This window comes from Cricetulus griseus, chromosome 2, assembly GCF_003668045.3.
Source record: "Cricetulus griseus strain 17A/GY chromosome 2, alternate assembly CriGri-PICRH-1.0, whole genome shotgun sequence".
In the NCBI taxonomy this organism is placed as follows: Eukaryota; Metazoa; Chordata; class Mammalia; order Rodentia; family Cricetidae; genus Cricetulus; species Cricetulus griseus.
This window is the reverse complement of record NC_048595.1, coordinates 182108043-182126574: the sequence shown is the minus strand read 5'-3', so window position 1 is coordinate 182126574 and position 18532 is coordinate 182108043. Positions and strand designations below refer to the sequence as shown.

At 43.2% G+C, this 18532-nt stretch overlaps 1 protein-coding gene across 4 annotated transcripts in view; it reads right to left on the bottom strand.

Moving 5' to 3' along the window:
- The window catches only part of Marchf3 (membrane associated ring-CH-type finger 3), a 142933-nt gene that overhangs the window by 25487 nt on the left and 98914 nt on the right, over positions 1-18532 (bottom strand). For all 4 annotated transcript variants that reach the window (XM_035440144.1, XM_035440143.1, XM_027400931.2 and 1 more), the window contains 2 exons: positions 9274-9517; positions 5709-5913 (listed from right to left, as the gene is read on the bottom strand). In XM_035440144.1, the coding sequence (XP_035296035.1) occupies positions 5709-5913; positions 9274-9461 (393 nt within the window). In that variant the 5' untranslated portion in view covers positions 9462-9517. The remainder of the gene's footprint in view (positions 1-5708; positions 5914-9273; positions 9518-18532) is intronic.

Below are 18532 nucleotides of genomic sequence, written 5' to 3'. Positions count from 1 at the left end.
TTTGGAGACACAGAGAAATGAAAATAAAGCCACATGGAGCAATCTTGGTGTTTTCTGTCTTTGCATCTCATCCCACTGAAGTTTTCAGATGGGATGAAGAAGGGAGAGGAACCACATCTTAATGAGAATGTGGATTCCGAGGCGTATCTCAACCCAAGTTCATGCAAGTGTTAGGACAATTTAAAATAATAGAATCCTCTCATGTAACTCATTTTATCCAGGGAATCGGATTTTCCCCCAAATTAATCCTTTAGCATCAACAAAAGGGCTGAAAGCACAGGCACCGAGCTCTTCGCTCACTTCCATCTGGCATGGCCATGTGAACACTTCGGTTGGCTTGCTTTTTTAATGAAGTGATTTTTAATGAAGCAAGCTGTGAATTTAATAGATACCTTAAAACAGCTTCTTTGTAGTTAAGCGTTAAGTAACGAAACAACTGCCAAATTAGCCACCCAAACCAAGAGGAAATCACAAGTCCAATCAACCGTAGGATCCAGGGTTGCTGTAGCTTTTGGCTGTCAGACCTGCCATCAGAATGGCTGGCAGAGTCAGGATGGTGCCACAGGCCACATGGAGGAAGGTAGCTTGATGGAAGGCCTGTTAAGTGACCTTGCCAAAGGTCAAGGGAATGTGTGGCTAGCAACAATTACACACAAGGTCAAGTCATAATCGCTATTGCTATTCTCCCTACTGTCCATGCAAGGGTGCTCTTCTAGAGGTCCATTTACTTTGTGGTTATAGATTGTCCTCTCCAGTCTGATTGAGGACAAGAGGGAAGAAACCACTAGATTCATCTAGAAGCCCCTCAAAGCAGATGGTGGTAGTAAGACATGTATAGACAGCAGCCTTAAGGTGGAAGAGACCACCTAATCTCATTAAAGAGGAGGCAGGTAATGCAAGCCAGTGGGAGGGCTGAGTGGTGTAAGCAACAGGCAAACTGGGAAACTGGAACGTGTGGGTCTTATCTGAAGATATCCAAGCTCTTCGGTGAAAACCGAAGTTATGAATGCAATAAAAAAGTATTGCATGGTCTGATTGTGGGCTACATGCCTTACTCCTGGGCTGAACTCACAGACTTCAAGGGACACAGAGCTTGCTGGTACTCTAAAAGCAACAAGATTCACCCCCTATTGTGTTATTCCCCAATTACCCCATTGCCACAGGGCTTGCTGATGGACACACTAAAGCAAAACTCTCTCCTTTTCAATTGGATGAATATTAAAAATGAAAACAAAACACAATAAGAGGACAACATCATTTCTACCTAAGCCTGACATATATGAATAAATGTATATAACCACATGTATGTAAAAATTAATACAGTATCCTACACATACACAACTGTTCAATATTTTTGAAAGGTTTACTTAATTTTCTTTTATGTATATGAGTATTTTGCCTGCATGTATGTCTGTGTAACATATGTGTAGTACCCAGGTAGGCCAGGAGAGGGTGTTAGCCTAAAACTAGAGTTACAGACAGTTGTGATCTGCCATGAGTGCTGAGAACTGAGCCCTGGTCCTTTGGAAGAGGATTGCTTGCATATATATTAAATAGTAAGCGGCAATGTATAAAGTGGTTTCTCCGTGTGTAGCTTTCTCTGCTCTGTGTGCAGTTTCTCCCTGTGGAGTATAGTTCTCTGCTGTGTGTAGTTCTCTGCTCTGTGTGTAGTTCTCCCTGCTCTGTGTGTAGTTCCCTGCTCTGTGTGTAGTTTCTCCCTGCTGGGTAGCAGAAGATTACACTGAATCTAGAGCACACGTTAAAAACCATATTCCTATGTCTTAAAAGAAATAAAGAGTCACAAATAAGAAAATTGATAAAAAAATCCTTAATCCTATTTCCCTAGCTTTATGTTTGTTTATTGTAGGTAGCTGATATGTGTAAGAACAGTCCTCAGTTTCAATTTCGCTAAACCTTTGACTCACAGGGGCACAATTCTTATCAGTTAGCTAGGTCAGTGTAAAGGAAATAGGAATATGGAAGCTTAACCATACCCTCTCTGGTCCAGGAAGACCAGTCTTTCTTTTTTCTTTTCTTTTCTTTTTTTTTTTTTTTACCACATTTCCACCATTTCTTGTTTCATTTCAATCACTGCCTTGCTGAGCTGATCTCTAACTCCGTGAGTTTTCTGGGCAAGGAGGCTATTACAGAGGCATGTCCTAGGAAGCCTGTGGTGACACTCCCTCCTTAGGAACTGATGTTGCCAGCAGTTTATTTGCACACACACATAGTGATATGGGCTTCCCCAGCAAAGTAGTCAATCAGAACCACTGTCAGAGCAGCATTCGGGAGCCCAGGCAACCACAGTGTGTGTGTGTGTGTGTGTGTGTGTGTGTGTGTGTGTGTGTGTGTGTGTGTCTGTGTGTCTGTGTGTGTGTGTGTGATTAACTAGCTATATCTTACTCTTTGTTAAAAAAGAAGAATGGTATCAGACTTCACCTTATTAGGAAAACTAAAGAGGAGCAGGAAGGACACTATCAACCTCCCAGACCAATCACCTAGTGGGTCCTTTTATGGTTGGTTAGTGAGTTATTTAGTCACTACATTCTAGCAAGCCATTATTCTTGGGGGTAATTCATCTTATAAACTGCCTCTGGACACATTTTCATTGTCAACAAACCCACAAAAGCTTGCTGAGGGTCATGCTGCTTGTGAAGGTATGGGGTGCACGTGTGTTAGAACTGCCCCCTTTTGTGTGTCGGATAGTTTCACCATTTTCCTTTCTTTCAAGCTGGGCATGACTGGACACAGACCTCATGAGACTGCATTGGCTGGAGCACAACAGGAATTCATCCACATCTGACTAAATAAGATGGCTGCTTTGCCACTCTCATGGGTTGGAACTAACTTTTGTTTTACCGGCTTGCTTTGCAGCAGCAAAATACTTAGGCCGTAACATCTTCGATGTGGGCGGGCAGGCAGGTTAGATAAGAAGGTGCTCACTGAAAGTATGGTTTGTTGGTTGTGTTGGGAACCCAGAGCCTCCTGCATACTAAGCAAGCGCTCTCCTATTGGACATTCTAATCCCAGAATGCATTTAAAAAAGAAATCATAAGGACATAGCTTTATAGAGACCAAAAGATGTCATGGAAAGCTCCTTGTCTACCCTCTTCCACAGTGAAGCAGAGAAACTGAGCAAACACACAGATGGCTACACAGATGGCCAGTGGCTGAGTGGGAGGGGGTGCCCAGTCTGGAGGTTCTAATAAAAACCATTGGCCATTATGGGCAGAAATTTACCCTCTGAGGAGAAAACATTTCACATCACAGCCTGTGTATACACAATAGTTCTGGGCTCTGGACCTTATATGAATGAGTAATAACTGGCTGCAAGGTTCAGAAAAGGAGGCGAAAGAGAATGCCTCAGGGATGGGGAGTAAAGGGCAGTGAAGGGTTGCGATGAGTGAAGGATGGAAGGGGCTTCCCAAAAGTGCAAATCTGAGATGCCGAAGAAATTGCAGCTAGTGTTAGCATCTCGTTCTGACAAATAAAACTTATAAATGACTTCTAAAACTGCTTCCTCCAGCAACAAGAGCTGTTATTGTCACATTGATTTTAAAATTAAATGCTATAGAATTTTCTTGCTTTAATGAGAAGGCAGATCCAAGTGGTAAACAAAGTAATGATTAAAGCAATTAAGAGAATAAAAATGAGAACTAATGCGACAATACTCCTAATCCTTAACCCAAATAGGCAGCTTTGGCTGGCATACCAAGAAGACGCATGCTCATCTCCAGATGAAATTACTGAGAAGCACTGGCCTCTCTGTGAATATGCTGCCCTTTGGTAAGGCTGGGAAAAGTCAGTTAGCAATGTCACTTGCTGAAAAATCTGCCTGCACCTGGTTCTCATTTGTTCTCCAGCTGAGAAACCAAAGACAACTTTTTATTGCTTGTGGTCAAACAGCAAGTTCACTTCTCCATGGGATGATCAAACGGTCAGCCTCCCCCAGTCAGAGAGGGTTTGCCTTTCACTTTCAACTTGTTCAATCATCATTAACTCTGAAAATTGTCACATTCCATTTGTGCAATGAAAATTTCACCACTGGTGACCGTCTGGGTGAAGTTTTTGTAGGTGAGGCCCTAAATCTTGTAGAGCGTCTCACACATTCTCAAGGTCATTTGCCTTGTTTAATGACACCTGGGACCTGACACTGGCAACTTGGAAGAGCCTTCTGAATGTGTTACTCTCTGAGATGGGAAAGGACCATGGTGCGTTTTTAAATACCACAGTGTGAGCATATAAAAACATACCAACGGGCCTCTCTCTTTTGGATTTTTGTCAATCTGAAGATCTTAGTAAAGAAGACTGTTGGAAACGATCCATTTAAAAGCCTGATTTCCTCACCCTAGGAAGCCAGCTCCCCTGGATAGGCTGCAATGGCAAATTGGGGAGATTCCAAAAGTTTCTGGAAAGGAAAAATAGACTTCTTTTTCCTTTAGCTATTGGGCTTGGGAAATCTCTGTGTTCTCTGTTTATTATCTCATTGTATCTGTCTCTGCATAGGGGCTCGGACATGGTAGGGTCCTGAGAACCTGGTACAGGGCCAGATCCTGACAGGCAATCTCCAAATATGAATTTCTGAAAGTGGCTGTCAAGTGGCAAAATGGCCACACAAAGAGGTCATTTGATGCAGCCTTCACAAAAGCAGAGTCTGTGGGCCAAGACAAATAAATATTGCACTACTTGGGAAGTAAGTCACAGACCAGACTAGCTCCAGTTATAAGTCCTGATTAAAGTTTCAATGTCTCAACGTCAGTATCTACTACACAGTCTCCAGCAGGGGACTCTTGTTTTCAGGTTCTAGTTCTGGTTGCAGTTTCCCTGGGACAGCCTTGACACAGACATACGATTCTCAGCACATCTGTAATACAACCACTCTGCCTCACAAGCATTAAAATTAAATTGTTGCCAGTGCTAGGACTGGCAGGATTCAGAGGTAGGAGAGAGGGCAGAAACACCCTACTAATCACTTCTCTCCAGTGAGTCTGAGACCAGTCCAGTCCCTAGGTCTCAAGGAAAACCCTGTGTATCTTAAAACATAGAGCAAAACAGACTGCTATTTTGGCGACCGAATTGACAGTGTCACCTTTTACAAAAAGAAATCCTGGTGCAAGGCAATTCACAGAGAGGTGTCAGAAAGACCTCCATTCATTGAGACATGTTCATGTTTCCTGATTCTAAGTGTTTCATACTCGGCGATTGTTTAATCCTTACAGTGATTCCAAGAAGTGTGACGACTTAGCCCAGTGACAGAACTCAGGAAGTCTGGGTCTAATCCACCATGCTACACAGCTATCTTTTCTCAAGAACACTTCCAGGATGTACAACCCAAATGTCCCTTTGTGTGTTGCTTCAAGGTGGACAGATGGTATGTGGAGAGGGGTTTGATATGTATGTTCTTATCAAAGGAATTAACAATTGGAGATCCTGTTTCTAAAGTTCCCCTTTCTCCTTACTCCAAATTCTTCTTGTTTCCCCTTTGTGGAGGTCACTCTTCTATTGCTGGCTCCTGAGTGAGATGGTAAGCTGTCCCTCTTGGCATCTCTCTCTCTCTCTCTCTCTCTCTCTCTCTCTCTCTCTCTCTCTCTCTCTCTCTCACTATTGCTGTGCGTCGGGGAAGCTCTCCAGGGTTTGTGACTGGGCATAAAAGCAGACATCATTTACTCATTACGTCTAAGTTTTCAGGATGTGCTCCACTTACTGACCTCCACTAACGGCCTGGGTTTGCGCTCCACTGCAAACCTGAAGTGGCAGAGTTCACAGTAGCTGGTATTTGAGGATGACAGCCAATGCTCCAGGCAGCTCCGATGGATTGTCCCCAAGGTCCCAGTACATTCACATGGAGAGAGCAAATCCTCTTGGCTGCTGCCCTCATGGCAGATCCTGCACATTGGCCGGTCATTGAAGGGGCTGGAAGAGAAGGAGGGGCACCTGCTGGTCACTGAATAACAACCCACCGCCCTGGGGAGGGCCCTTGATTTGAATCATTTGGGCCCTACTCAGTGGCAGCTGCTCAGAATATAAACTGCGTTAAGCTCCCCTCTTACAGATATATGTGTGCCTGAATGTATTTCCTCTAGACACTAGGGACTCATGTCTTTTTGTGTGTGATGTCAGACACCATTGAGTCTTAATGACTTGACCTGTTAATTTGTTGAATAGATAAATGATGGTGTGTTCATTTCTATCAGTTTTCTTCCTTTATCTGTTGAAATACTTTTAGGTATAAACCTTAACTTTCTACATGGTTACCTAGTTATGTGGTTTGGATAGGAATGTTAGGATTTATAATTGTTTTATTAGTACTTGTTTTGAAAAATAAAGATGTGGTCCTCTTGCATCTTCAAAGTGATGAAGGACTTGGTATCCCTGTGATTTGTGAGGTTTAGATATGTCTATATGTTTTAATAATTTATGGTTTCTTTGCATGTGTATGTGTCTATATTTCCATGTGTGCGCACACATGTATATATGGGCACACATTCACATGTGTGTATGCAAGGGGCCAGAAGTTGATGCTGCATGCCATCATGGATGTTGCTCTCTATCTTATGTATTAAGGCAGGCTTTCTCTCTCTCTCTTGAACTCAGATCTAGCAAATAGATAAATGAGTCTTTTTAGTCAGACAGCTTGCACCACAGAGTCCCCAGTCTCCGGACCTGACAAGTGCTGGGATTACAAGTAAGCAGCCACATCTGCTTGGCTTTGATGTGGATGCTGGAGATCCAAACTCTGATCTGCACACTTGTGTGGCAAGTATGTTATTCACAGAGCCATCTCCCATCCCGCTTCTTTCTTTTCTAGATTTTCCAGCACCATATTTTTTGACTTGAACACAGAAAAAGTTCAGGCAACCACTAATCAAAAAATAAAATTATGGGCTGGGGAGATGCTCCATGATTAAGTCAACTTGTTCTTGCAGAAGACATGGGTTCAATTCCCAGAATCCACATGGTGGTTCACAAACATCTGCAACTCAAGTTCCAGGAGATTCAATATCGTCTTTTGATCTCGGCAGGCACCAGCCATACATGTGGTGCATGTACGCATACAAAGATGCAGACAAAACACTCATGCATGTAAAATACAATAAATCTACAAAAAACATTCACCAACAAGAATGAATTCTTTCAAAAAGCCTTTAAGAGCTGGGCGGTAGTGACACTTGCCTATAATCCCAGTACTTGGGAGGCAGAGGCAGGCAGATCTCTGTGAGACACAGAGAAAGCCTGTCTCAAAAAAGAAACCACCCCCAAAAGTTTTTGAGATTTTCATCATTTAATTTTACATGTGTGAATGTCTTTCCAGCATGTATGTATGTGCACCACATGCATGCTTTGTGCCCACAGAAGGAAGAAGAGGGCACTGGATCCACTAAACTGAATTTATGCATTATTCTGAGCCACCATGAGGTTGCCAGGAACTGAACCTGGGTCCTCTGTAAGAGCAATGAGTGTTTTTAACAGCTGACTCATCTCTCCAGCCCCAAGAACAAATTCTTTCGAAATGACATCAGTTGTAGTTTCTAGACAAACAGCATCATTTGAGTCAGATGAAGATATACGCGAGTTCCCTTTTCAATTTCTCTTTTCAATACCACAGGAGAGTGAGAACAGGAAATAAACTGGTGACTGACTGACCCTGATGCAGCAGACTGAGCTGGGCACAGAGCTGAGGTGTGGACGGCCCCTTGAGTTTGTGGAGATAATGGAGATAATCCCTAGGATGCTGAAGACACTACACTGCAAGTGAGTGGTGTCCTACTGAGGTGGCCTCTAGAGTTCTGCCTTTCAGTGGAAAAGCCACTCCCCCTCTCTTTCAACTACTCCTGAGCTACATATCACTGTACATAAAAACACTACAGTCTTTCCTGGTTAAGACTCAAAGCAAAGACACACACACACACACACACACACACACACACACACACACACACACAGCTATATGTTTGCTTATCAACCAGCCTGTTCTTGATAAGCAAAGAGACTGATGCTTGCTAGGAAGACTGGTGCACATACTGCCATCCATCCTTGGTTCACAGAGGGCCAATGACATTTACTCAGAGCATACTCTTTATGTTCTGAGTCCAAACCAATTGCTGGAAATTCTCCAAGAAGTAGAAAACATGCACTACATATTTTTCTTTCTGTCTTCTGTGACAGCTACACATATTTTAAAGATTGACTTTTATTATCTTTGTGTGTGTGTGTGTGTGTGTGTGCACATGAGTACACTTGCCTAGGGAGGCCAAAGGTGTCAGCCCCTTATGCCCCCCCAACTGGAATTATAGGAGGTTGTGAGCTGCCTGGTATGGGTGCTAGGAAACTGTAAGTTTTTTCTTTATGAAAAAACAAACAGAAGAATCCATGGTACATGGTACAATGGGAGTCTATAGCTCCCAATCTGCCACAGGCAACAGCAGCATAAGAGGAGACCTTAGGGACAAGGAACTGGCTTGAATAAGTGGTCTCCAGGCTGTTCAGAGCCCTTACCCTTCTTCACACAGGGAAACAAGTTGTGACACTAGTACTTTACATGTCGGAGTTCATGTGAAGAGGCAGGGATGGGGCTGTAGAGTGAAGGTTGAGGATGACAGAACAAACATGGCAAAAGGAGACTCACCTAGGGAGACTCAGCTTGGACAGCATATCCACTGGGTAAAGCTAAGTGGCATGCACACTGGGAATGGTACTTTGAAAGTTTTATCCCCAAAGCCAGGCATGGTAGCACATGCCTCTAATCCCAATATACAAGAGGTGGAGGCAGGACCAGGCCTTTAACGCTATCCTCAGCTACACAGCGAGTATGAGACTAACCTGGGCTACTGGAGAACTTATTTCAATCCCACAAATCTAATCACTTTGGCTCAGTCACCTGAAGTCAGGTGACTTCTTCCTTCTGTCCTAACAAAGTGCTAGTTTTGTTAGCTGCTGGGGACAAGAAGACAAAACTAGCCACAGCAGTGTTAAAATAACAAATCTAAAGCCAGCTCTCCCCCATCTAGCTCTCTACAGTGGCTTTAGACAACCTGAATTTAGCATTGGCTTTATGCTCCTGCTGCTGCTGTGGAAACAGCAACAACAGAACTTGGGTAGTCCTTTTTTTTTTTTTTTTTTTTTTTTTTTTTTTTTTTTTTTTTTTTTGTGCCCAGTATCTCCCTTCTCTGACACAAAGACCTGAATATCAATTACACTCCCTTTAGCATTCTCCACTTGACAAACAGCTCTTTGGATCAATTGCAGATCCATTTATTTTAACTGTGGCACTACCTCTGGGTGGCAAGAGTCCGCACTACTGTTGACAGCAGCTGCCCGTCCTTGGCTGAAACTTGCATGACATACTGTGGCTGCCCATTCACTAGGCTGCCACAATCCTCCACAGTCTTCACCACAGGCGCGGCTGAGCTGGTGCAGTCTGGCAAGACTTCGGGCAGGTGACTGCAGCGGCTGGTTGTCATGGCAACAGACAGCAATTACTCTGTTAATGGCTTCCACATTCATAGAGGATTTCCATCTAAGAGAGATCAGAAAACAGTTTACTTGGCTGGATGGTTAATGGAAAATGGAGAATTATGGGCCACCAACATCAGCATGTGATTATTTAGTATAAATACTAGGGTAGCTTAGATGTGGCATTATTATCTTGTTACTATTTAACACAAGCATACTTGCATACATTTGCACACACAGACTCATACATACATAGGCCACAAGAGTTATGAACACCTGCTTATGAACAAGACAGCGGCATGTGTACACACACACATTCAGGAGCCCTGCTTTCCAGGAGGGGACAGAATAATGGCTCCGAAGCCCAGATCTGAATAGAAGATAAGCAATTCTCCCGCTCTGCACCCGAGATGCAATAAGTCTTTGTTGACACACTCTAAAAGTTACTAGAATCATTATTAAAACTGCTCGCAACTATTTTTTCTTGTAAGCAATTTATTCTCTATGCAGTTTTATTCAGAGATACTAAGATTAAAAACAGGGAGAAAAAAGGGAAGGGAGAGCAAAGAATTTGGCAAACTTGTACATTCTGGGACATCATTCCATCACTTTCGAAACTTGGCCACATCTGTGTCCTGTAATGCAACGATCTACCTCAAAAACCACAGATTAACTTCCTGTAAGAAGCTAACCCTTCTGAGTCAGTCTGAAACAGTTGTTCAGGCAATGATTAATTTCATGAACTGTTTTGTTTTTCAAATGGGTATTATAATAAATACATTAGCATTGGCCTTTCGTTTGTGTACCACTGAACATCCAAAGACACATTCATGAGTCTTGAGGAAACTTGCAGGATGCATTGCACCCATAGGTGATGTGACTTGGGCCACCACCCACTGTGCCCTGATCACCTCATGCTCCACATGGTTCGAGCTCAGTACATGGGATGGGTTGACAGATGGAGTGCTTGTCAGCAAGAAGTCAGGATCATCAAAGCTCAAATCCAACTATTGCAAACATTGTCTTTCCCCCTCCAACTTAGAAAAAGATACTTGGGATTCCTCCAGGGTTGGTTTCTTCCCAGATACTTGTCTCTACTTACTACATTTTACTTGATCCCTACAGGTCTGGAAAACAGGATCTTTCCAACTTTCACAATGACGTGCATCAGGGCAAGAACACAGTGTTTTTATTTGAACTTGAGTGGACAGTTTCCCTCCTGAAAGGTCCAGGTCTCACTATTTGAGACTTATCCTTGCTACTGAGGTCTGTGGCTGGCTTCCTTTTTTCTTGTTGTCAGAATCCTGCCTCTCTCTCTCTCTCTCTCTCTCTCTCTCTCTCTCTCTCTCTCTCTCTCTCTCTCTCTCTCTCTCTCTCTCTCTCTCTCTCTCTCTGTGTGTGTGTGTGTGGTGTGTTCCTGTCTAGTGGCCCTCTAGAATCTATAATGGAGAAATGGCTGTGGGTACCAATCCTTGGTCAGGGAGATGCAGGAACATTGGCAGTGGCTGTCCATCCACGTCATTTTACAGGACTGAATATTGAAAATTCAAATATACATAGATAGTTGGTATAGAGTATAGTTTTGTTTTTCAAAAATAGGGTTTGTTGGGAGTCTGAGGAGATAGCTCTCTGGATAAAGTGCTTGCTGTGGAAGAATGAGGACCAGAGTTCGGGTCCCCCCGAACCCACATGCAAGCCTGGCAGATATGGTGGTTGCCTATAGTCCAGCACTTGGAAGACAGAGTCAGGGGATCACTGGAGAAAGCCGGTTAGTTAGGTTAACAGGAATCAGTGAGCTCTAGGCTCAGAGAGAGACTCTGTCTCAATAAACGAAGTGGAGAGAGACTGAGGCATCAACTTTGGGCCTGAGTGACACACTCATGTGCACACCATGTACACATGCTCATATATGTTAACATGCATGCACACATAATAATAGGTTTTGATATATATATACATATGTATATATATATATATATATATATATATATATATATATTCCTAGAAAGCATAGAGAAAGTAATTTATGATCCCATCACTCAGAACCACAGAACTCTTACAGGGCAGATACTGTTTTGGTTTTTGGGTAGAATTTGCAGTGTGGAGAGTGCTTGTAGCTGAACCAGGGAAACTTCACTCCCCCCTTTTAAATGGAGTTACAGTAGCTTTCAGGCCAATAAACAAAAGGATGTGAAAAGATGGTCCCCTACTAAAATGGTGCATAACCCACTCCTCTAGCCTACCCTGACAAAACCTCATTGACATGATTTTAAATTCTCATAATGCCTCCCAACCACAAAGTGCAGCTTCCTGGCACAGCTCTCTTGCTTCACAAAGCAGCCATAGATGAAGAGCCAGGGGTGTGTTGGCAGGAAAAGCAGACACAGTGACCTTCTGCTGCATGGAATCATTATGTCTGGGTGCACTCCGAGAGTCTATTTTTGGCTTTTGCATAACTCCAGCCCAGCGAGTGGAGCGCTCTCTCTCTATGCTTGATAAACTGGAAGGGGGCAGGGAGTGGTGCACAGTGGCCAGTGGGAGCCAGGGCTATCCCTAGTTAGGTTACCCACTTCAGGCATGGTCATTCATTAGTAACAGAATAAGTTCTCCTGAAAGGAAGCAGTGAGTGACTACATCCCCAACAGTATGCCTTTAAAATGTTCCAGAAGCAGTTTCTCTTGGACTTATTTTCTTCTCTGATTTAGCTTCTGAATGACATACTCCATTTCACATCTCACAAGCAAAGGCATCTGATCAGCCACTTGATCAGTGGGTGCCCTTTGTAGTGTGTTCTGGGCACTGTGTTCAACACGAAGGGACATGGGGACCACTACCTTGCTTCTCCAAGCAGGCCCTGGCTCCTTCTCATGTACCATGTGTATAGAGCTATGCACCCCATATCCTCTGTCATTGAGCTTAGGAGTCAGCTGAAGAGCTATTCCAATCTAGCACTCCTGGAAGAACAAATCAGCATGCCTGCTCTATACCACTGAATACCTTTGAGAGTCAAAGACTGTCATGTTGGCAGACAATCCCACTAGTCCTAAAAAGACTATTCTTTGGATTAAAACTGGGGTGGGAGGATTACACAGAGCATGGATGTTTGTGACCACAGAGGAGATGATGGAGTTCGTTCCAGCCCAAGATAAATGGATCCAATCACTCATGCAGAGGAGGAGGGGAGAGAGCACGTTGTGCCCTGAACTTAGGAAGGAGGATGTTCGGGGGTTCAGATGAGGCATGGGTGGGCAGGAGTGGGCCTGCAGGCTGTGTGCACCAATTGGCATGCGTATGTTGCACCTGGGGCAGTGACAAATGGCCCAGCGCATTTCCCTGTCTTGGATGGAGCATCTTGGGAAAACATCAGGCTGTTGCCTTGGCTGCTCAAAGCAGATGAGCTGTGGGTTTGCAGCTAGCACTGGTCTTCCACTGACCTTTCTGCAAAATCTCAAGCACCATTTGACTGTTTTCTTAACAGTGCTTCTGCACTTCTCTATGGGAAAGGAAAGTAGCTTTCAAGCCCATCTAAGAATTTTCATGTCTACAGTGACGGGAAAGTTGGGTATGTGTAAGCTTGAAATCTCAAGCTGCACTGTTAGGATGGGTCCTTTGTTGGCTGGGTTTGACACCTCGTACAATTTCATCCTCAGGTTGAGAATAAAGGATGATTTGATACTGGACAAACTCAGCTGCACACAGTGGGAAGAGTGGGCGTAGGTGGATAAGGGGGAGACAGTGAAAACGGACCAGGAGGCTAAATAAATGAAAGCCTGATTAGAGAATTGTTAAAATGAAAAGGCTTGTCTGTTAACTGTGACCCTTGCAAAGGACAGAGTACAGGTTTTACAAAAGCAGGAGCCCCAACCAGGCTGCAGCTAATCATTGCTGGGTTTCTGGAACAGTGTGCCACTGGTAAGTGATTTCCATGGGAACGTGGCTGGCATCATGAAGAAGCAGACTCAGGACATGGGGGAAGGGAAGGGAAGCTTTCAGAAAGCATATCTAGGCTCACCTCTCCAACCCAGTGCCTCAGCCTCCCGAGAGCTACATGACGATCACAAAGTAAAACAACCCCACCCCCAAACAAACAAACAAAAAAATCCGATCTCTGTTCTCAGAGGCACAACATTCAATTGTGGTATCCAGTATGACATAATGTCACCTACAATGTGTTGGGCTGTATTATCCTAATGAGTGGTGCACCTCAGGTATGTGCAACCTGCTACCCAGGCCACATGTGTACTCAAGGTGCAACACTCATTAGGATAAATGATGAAGACAAGACAGCCTTTTAGACTTCTCCAGGCTCTTCTGAATGTCTGAACTTTGAGTCCTCATATTTCCTGAGCCACCTCACTGGGTGGTTTGTGAGGCCTGAAAGTAATTAGTAAGTTTTCCATTGCTATAACACCATACTTGAGGTTGGGTAGCTTATAAGAAAAAGAAGTTTATTAAGATCATAATAATGATCTTATAAGGCTAAAGCTCCAACAGCATGGCACTAACTAAAATAATGGCCTCCCTGACTGCATGACATCATGGTAGACAGCATCATGGTGGAACTTTTCTAAGAGGAGAGATCACATGAGGAGATAACAAACTTTAGATCTTTCATAGGGTAAGCGCTTTTTAAACACAAAGCAAAAATCCCTGCACCCAGAGTGGGGCCATGGCTCAGAGGGTAAAAGTGCTTGCTAAGCAATCCTCATGACCTGATATCAGAACCACACAAAACCTTGATGCAGTGGTGTGTATCCATAGTCCCATCACTACTCTGGAAAATGGGAGACAGGAAGGAAACTTGCCCAGAAGCTCTGAAGTCAGCTTGCCTTGGTGTATGTGTAGCAACATAAATAGCAAGAGAGATCTCAAACAAGGTGGAAGATACCACCTTCTGTGAAGTTATCCTCTGACTTCTACATGTGCCTCCATACACACATGTACCTGTAAACACACACACACACACACACACACACACACACACACACACACACACACACAAGCCCATGGCATATGCATGGAGGTCAGAAGACAACTTGCAGGAGTTGGTTCTCTCTTTTGTCCATGGGAATCCTGGAGATTGAACTTGAATCGTCAGGTTTGGTAGCAGACACCTTAATCCTCTAAGTTAGTGGCTCTTAACCTTCCTAATGCTGTGACCCTTTAATACAGTTCTTCATGTTGTGGTGACCCCCAACCATAACATTATTTTCATTGCTACTTTATAACTATAATTTTGCTACTGTTAATGAATTGTAATATAAATATTTGAAATGCAGGATATCTGATATGTGACCCATGTGAAAGGGTCATTTGATCCCCAAAGGGGATGTGGCCCACAGTTGATAGCTGCTGCTCTAAGCCATCTCTCTAGCCCTAGGTTCCACTTCTTTAATGTTCAACCACCCCACTATCATTGCAACATCAAGGACCAAGCTCCTAATACATGGTCTTTTGGGGTACAAACTATATCCAGATACCAGCACAAGATAAGAACATGCTTTTAGAGTTGGTGTCTAGTGAGATATCTCAGTGGTTCAGAGCGCTGGCTGTTTTTCCAGAGGATCCAGATTCATTTCTCAGCATCTACATGGCAGCTTATAACTATCTATAACTCCAGCTCCAGGGGATCTGATACCCTTTTCTGACCTCCTTAGGCATGAGGCACATATGTAGTACATAAACAAACATACATGCAGGCAAAACACCAATACACACAAAATAAAAATCTTTTAAAAAATACGAGTAAAAAGTTAAACAAAATTAATAAAGTTGAGACATGTTGTGTTCACTAATTTATGTTTTGAACTATGTCAACCTTAATTCCTATTCTTTTTTCTAGCCTGGACTGCACCTGATTTCTGTCTTCCCCCATGGTGTTCAACCTATCTTGTGCTGTATTTTTACACTATACTTGAACTCTGACATCGTGCCACTCCATGTGTTGGACAGGGAACCTTGCCCATGTTCACTGACTTACTGTAGTGATGAAAATGTTATGATACCTGATCAATACTGGTGTAATATTGAAGATACCTGTTTCTACTTATTATATGGCAACCTCTTACTTCCACCTTAACTAATCTAGCATGTAAGAATGAACTAGAAAACAAAATAAGCCCCTCCCAAGTTCCTTTGCTGGCCTGACTGAACCAGAACTGAATTTTTAGTACAAAGTCAACTTTAGTCTCTTGGGCACAGGTTGAGAAGCAAGAGAAATCTGTTCAACTGACATCTCTGGGTTTCTAATTTACCCACGAAGTTTAAAGGTGGGATCACAAGTCTCAGAATGTGAGTGCTGGCTAGTATGAAGCTGTGTGTGAGAACTGCATTGGTGATCTGGAGTCAGAGTAGGACTTGACAGTCAACTTTGGTGTTGAATTGCAGAAGTTTTCAGAAGTAGTAACAAACTACAGCAATGGCCTCTAAAGTACTGACTAGTAACTAGTTAATGGGCATCAAATCAAGCAAGATGAATTCACCCCAAAGATCTGCTCTGTAATCCTGTAACTGAAGTTAACAATACTGTATTAAACACTTCAAAATTGTTAGGGGCCCAGGTCCCATGTTTATTTACATTTTGTTACCAAAATGAAGTACAAAGATAAGAGAAGTAGGAGTTACAGGTGCTAACTTGTCCTGGAAGGGTTCTTGGGTCACCTTCATAACCAGAGCTGGTCAACACAGCAATCTAAGAAGAAATTCTACTCATTCATTCTTCCAGCTAAGCAAATCTTTAAATAGTTTTTGAATAGGAATTTTCTGGCACTGTAGGGTGCAGCTATCTCGAATTGTACTTAACATCTCCCAGGGAGAAGTGCAGGGAACCAAACATTCTGGAGCCCCAGGCCTCTTCCAGGTTGCAGAGATCAGCACCTTTTCATTGCCATCTGTCCTTGATCCTTCAGGGGACCCTGATGCCCTGAATTTCTGGGGAAAGACACCACAGAACTATGGAATGGCTGGGCATCTTCTTGTTTGCAGAGTTCCATGTTACCAGCACTGGTCCAGGACTCAGAAGCTTGACCTCAACTTCCCTTCATGCACCTGCCTCAGAAAGAGATGCAAAGCATCACCTATCTTTCTTCAAGGGATGATACTCAAGGAGCATGGCCTCTTCTAATGAGACCAATGAGTGGGCAATGCAGGGCAGTTGGTGGTGGAAATGAGAAAGCAGTAATATTGGTCTGTCTGTGAACTTCCCTTCTGAGGTATAGCTGGACAGATTGGATTCTAAGAGAAGTCCCTGAGAATAGAAATGCTCTTTGATGGAACACTTCCTTGACTTCCCAGGCATGTAAAAAGCAGACAGTGCACTGCATGGCTGATGAACTTAGAGTATCTTGAATGTTCAGAGCAAATAAGGGGAGGCAGAAAAATCACACAGTGACCTTCCTTTCCAACGAAAATGGAGCAAATGACTAATTTCAAAACCATTAATGCGTAAAAGCCGCATATTTCTTCTGAGAACAGGACACAAAGGCTCTCCAAGGAGATTGCTGGGACACGATTACCAGCAACATTGAAGTTTTCAAAACCACGCCAAGGAGGCCATTCACCACACATGTGGAGCCACAAAGTGGCTGCTTCATTACTTAAATGGCCATGGCAGGGCTGTGCTTATAGACTCATGCTTCCAAACTACACATTTCTTTCTGGATGCTTCACCGACCTCATTATGTAGAACACAGAGTATGCCATTCCAAATAAAGTGACCATCCAAGTTTTAATAAACCTGTCTGTCAGGAACTTGATGAGTCTGGAGAGGGAAACACTGGCTGACCCAGTAAGTGAAAAAAAAAAAAGAAAAAAGACAAAATAAAATAAAACAAAACACCCCCCACACCTTTCTGTTTCATCATTTTCTGTTATGTGCTTGTTGTCACACATACAGAATATAGTAGGCAAGCGAATTGCCTGTTCCTAAGCATGATGAAGGTTTGGACTGGGGGTAATGGTATTTTCTTGAAGAATGTGTAAATATCAGTGATGAGCTACAGGGAGGAAAAAGCTATAGAGCAGCATAAGGGAAGCCGGCACAGTAGGAGTTCTGACAACACATTCCTAGTGCACTGTGTTAAAGTTATATTCAGAGTTATTTATCATTCCTCGTCCATGTAATTAATTCTGATTTGTAGCCACAAGAAGTATCAGAAGCATCAGACAAGCCTTATTTTTCTCATTAAAAATGACTATATTTTCTCTTCACTCAGGTAAAAACCGCCTCATTCTGCTGAAGGCAAATAAAGTACCAATTATCATATTTATACATATTTTCCCCCGAAGAAGTACTCATGAAATTAATTCAGATTTTGGAGGCTATCCATTTTTTCCATTTAATTTTAATTAGATAGATGAAAATGGCAATTAAAAAAATCCCAAAACAACCCTGTGTGTTCAAAGATCCAGCGACAGCTGAATTACACTTGTAAATAACAACTGGCTCCTACACACAGGGCCCCCGCTGAGCTGAGGAGGAGGTGGGACCCTACAGATGAGTTTTGAGGGCAGGTCAGGAAGTTTAAAAACACCATATTAGAAAATAGTAAGGGGGGGGGCAGACAAAACACAGAGGGATGCTTATATGATGTCTCTTAGAAAGGAAATATAAAAGTATAGTATATAATTTTCAAGTGACTCTCAGAGTGCCTTATGCCAACCAAACACACTCCTTGTCCAGCATGCATGAGGAAAGGGAGGCAGAGGACAGTGTGCTGGCGAGAAAAGAAACTCCCTAGTAATAAGGAAGCTAAACACATTCTAAATGAGAAGTTCCTAATTTGTTGTTAGATTCATGCCGATGCTCTTACAGCATGCAAGCGAGTGCCTGGCATTGAGGAAGTCCGTCTGGGACTGGTCCTCAAGCTGTCCTCGCCTTGCTATCCTCAAGCAACCCAGCATTAGTTGTGCAGATGTGCTAGCTCTTCACTTGAGTCTCCTGTGTTCCCAGATAGGGCTGACTACTGGCTAATTTTAAGCAAGAGTTGCATGTGATCTTTTCTTTCTCCTGGTGCACTGAGGCCATGGCCTTTCTTGCCTCTTCACAGGTCCAAAGTTCTGTGTTCCACTAGAGGTAGGT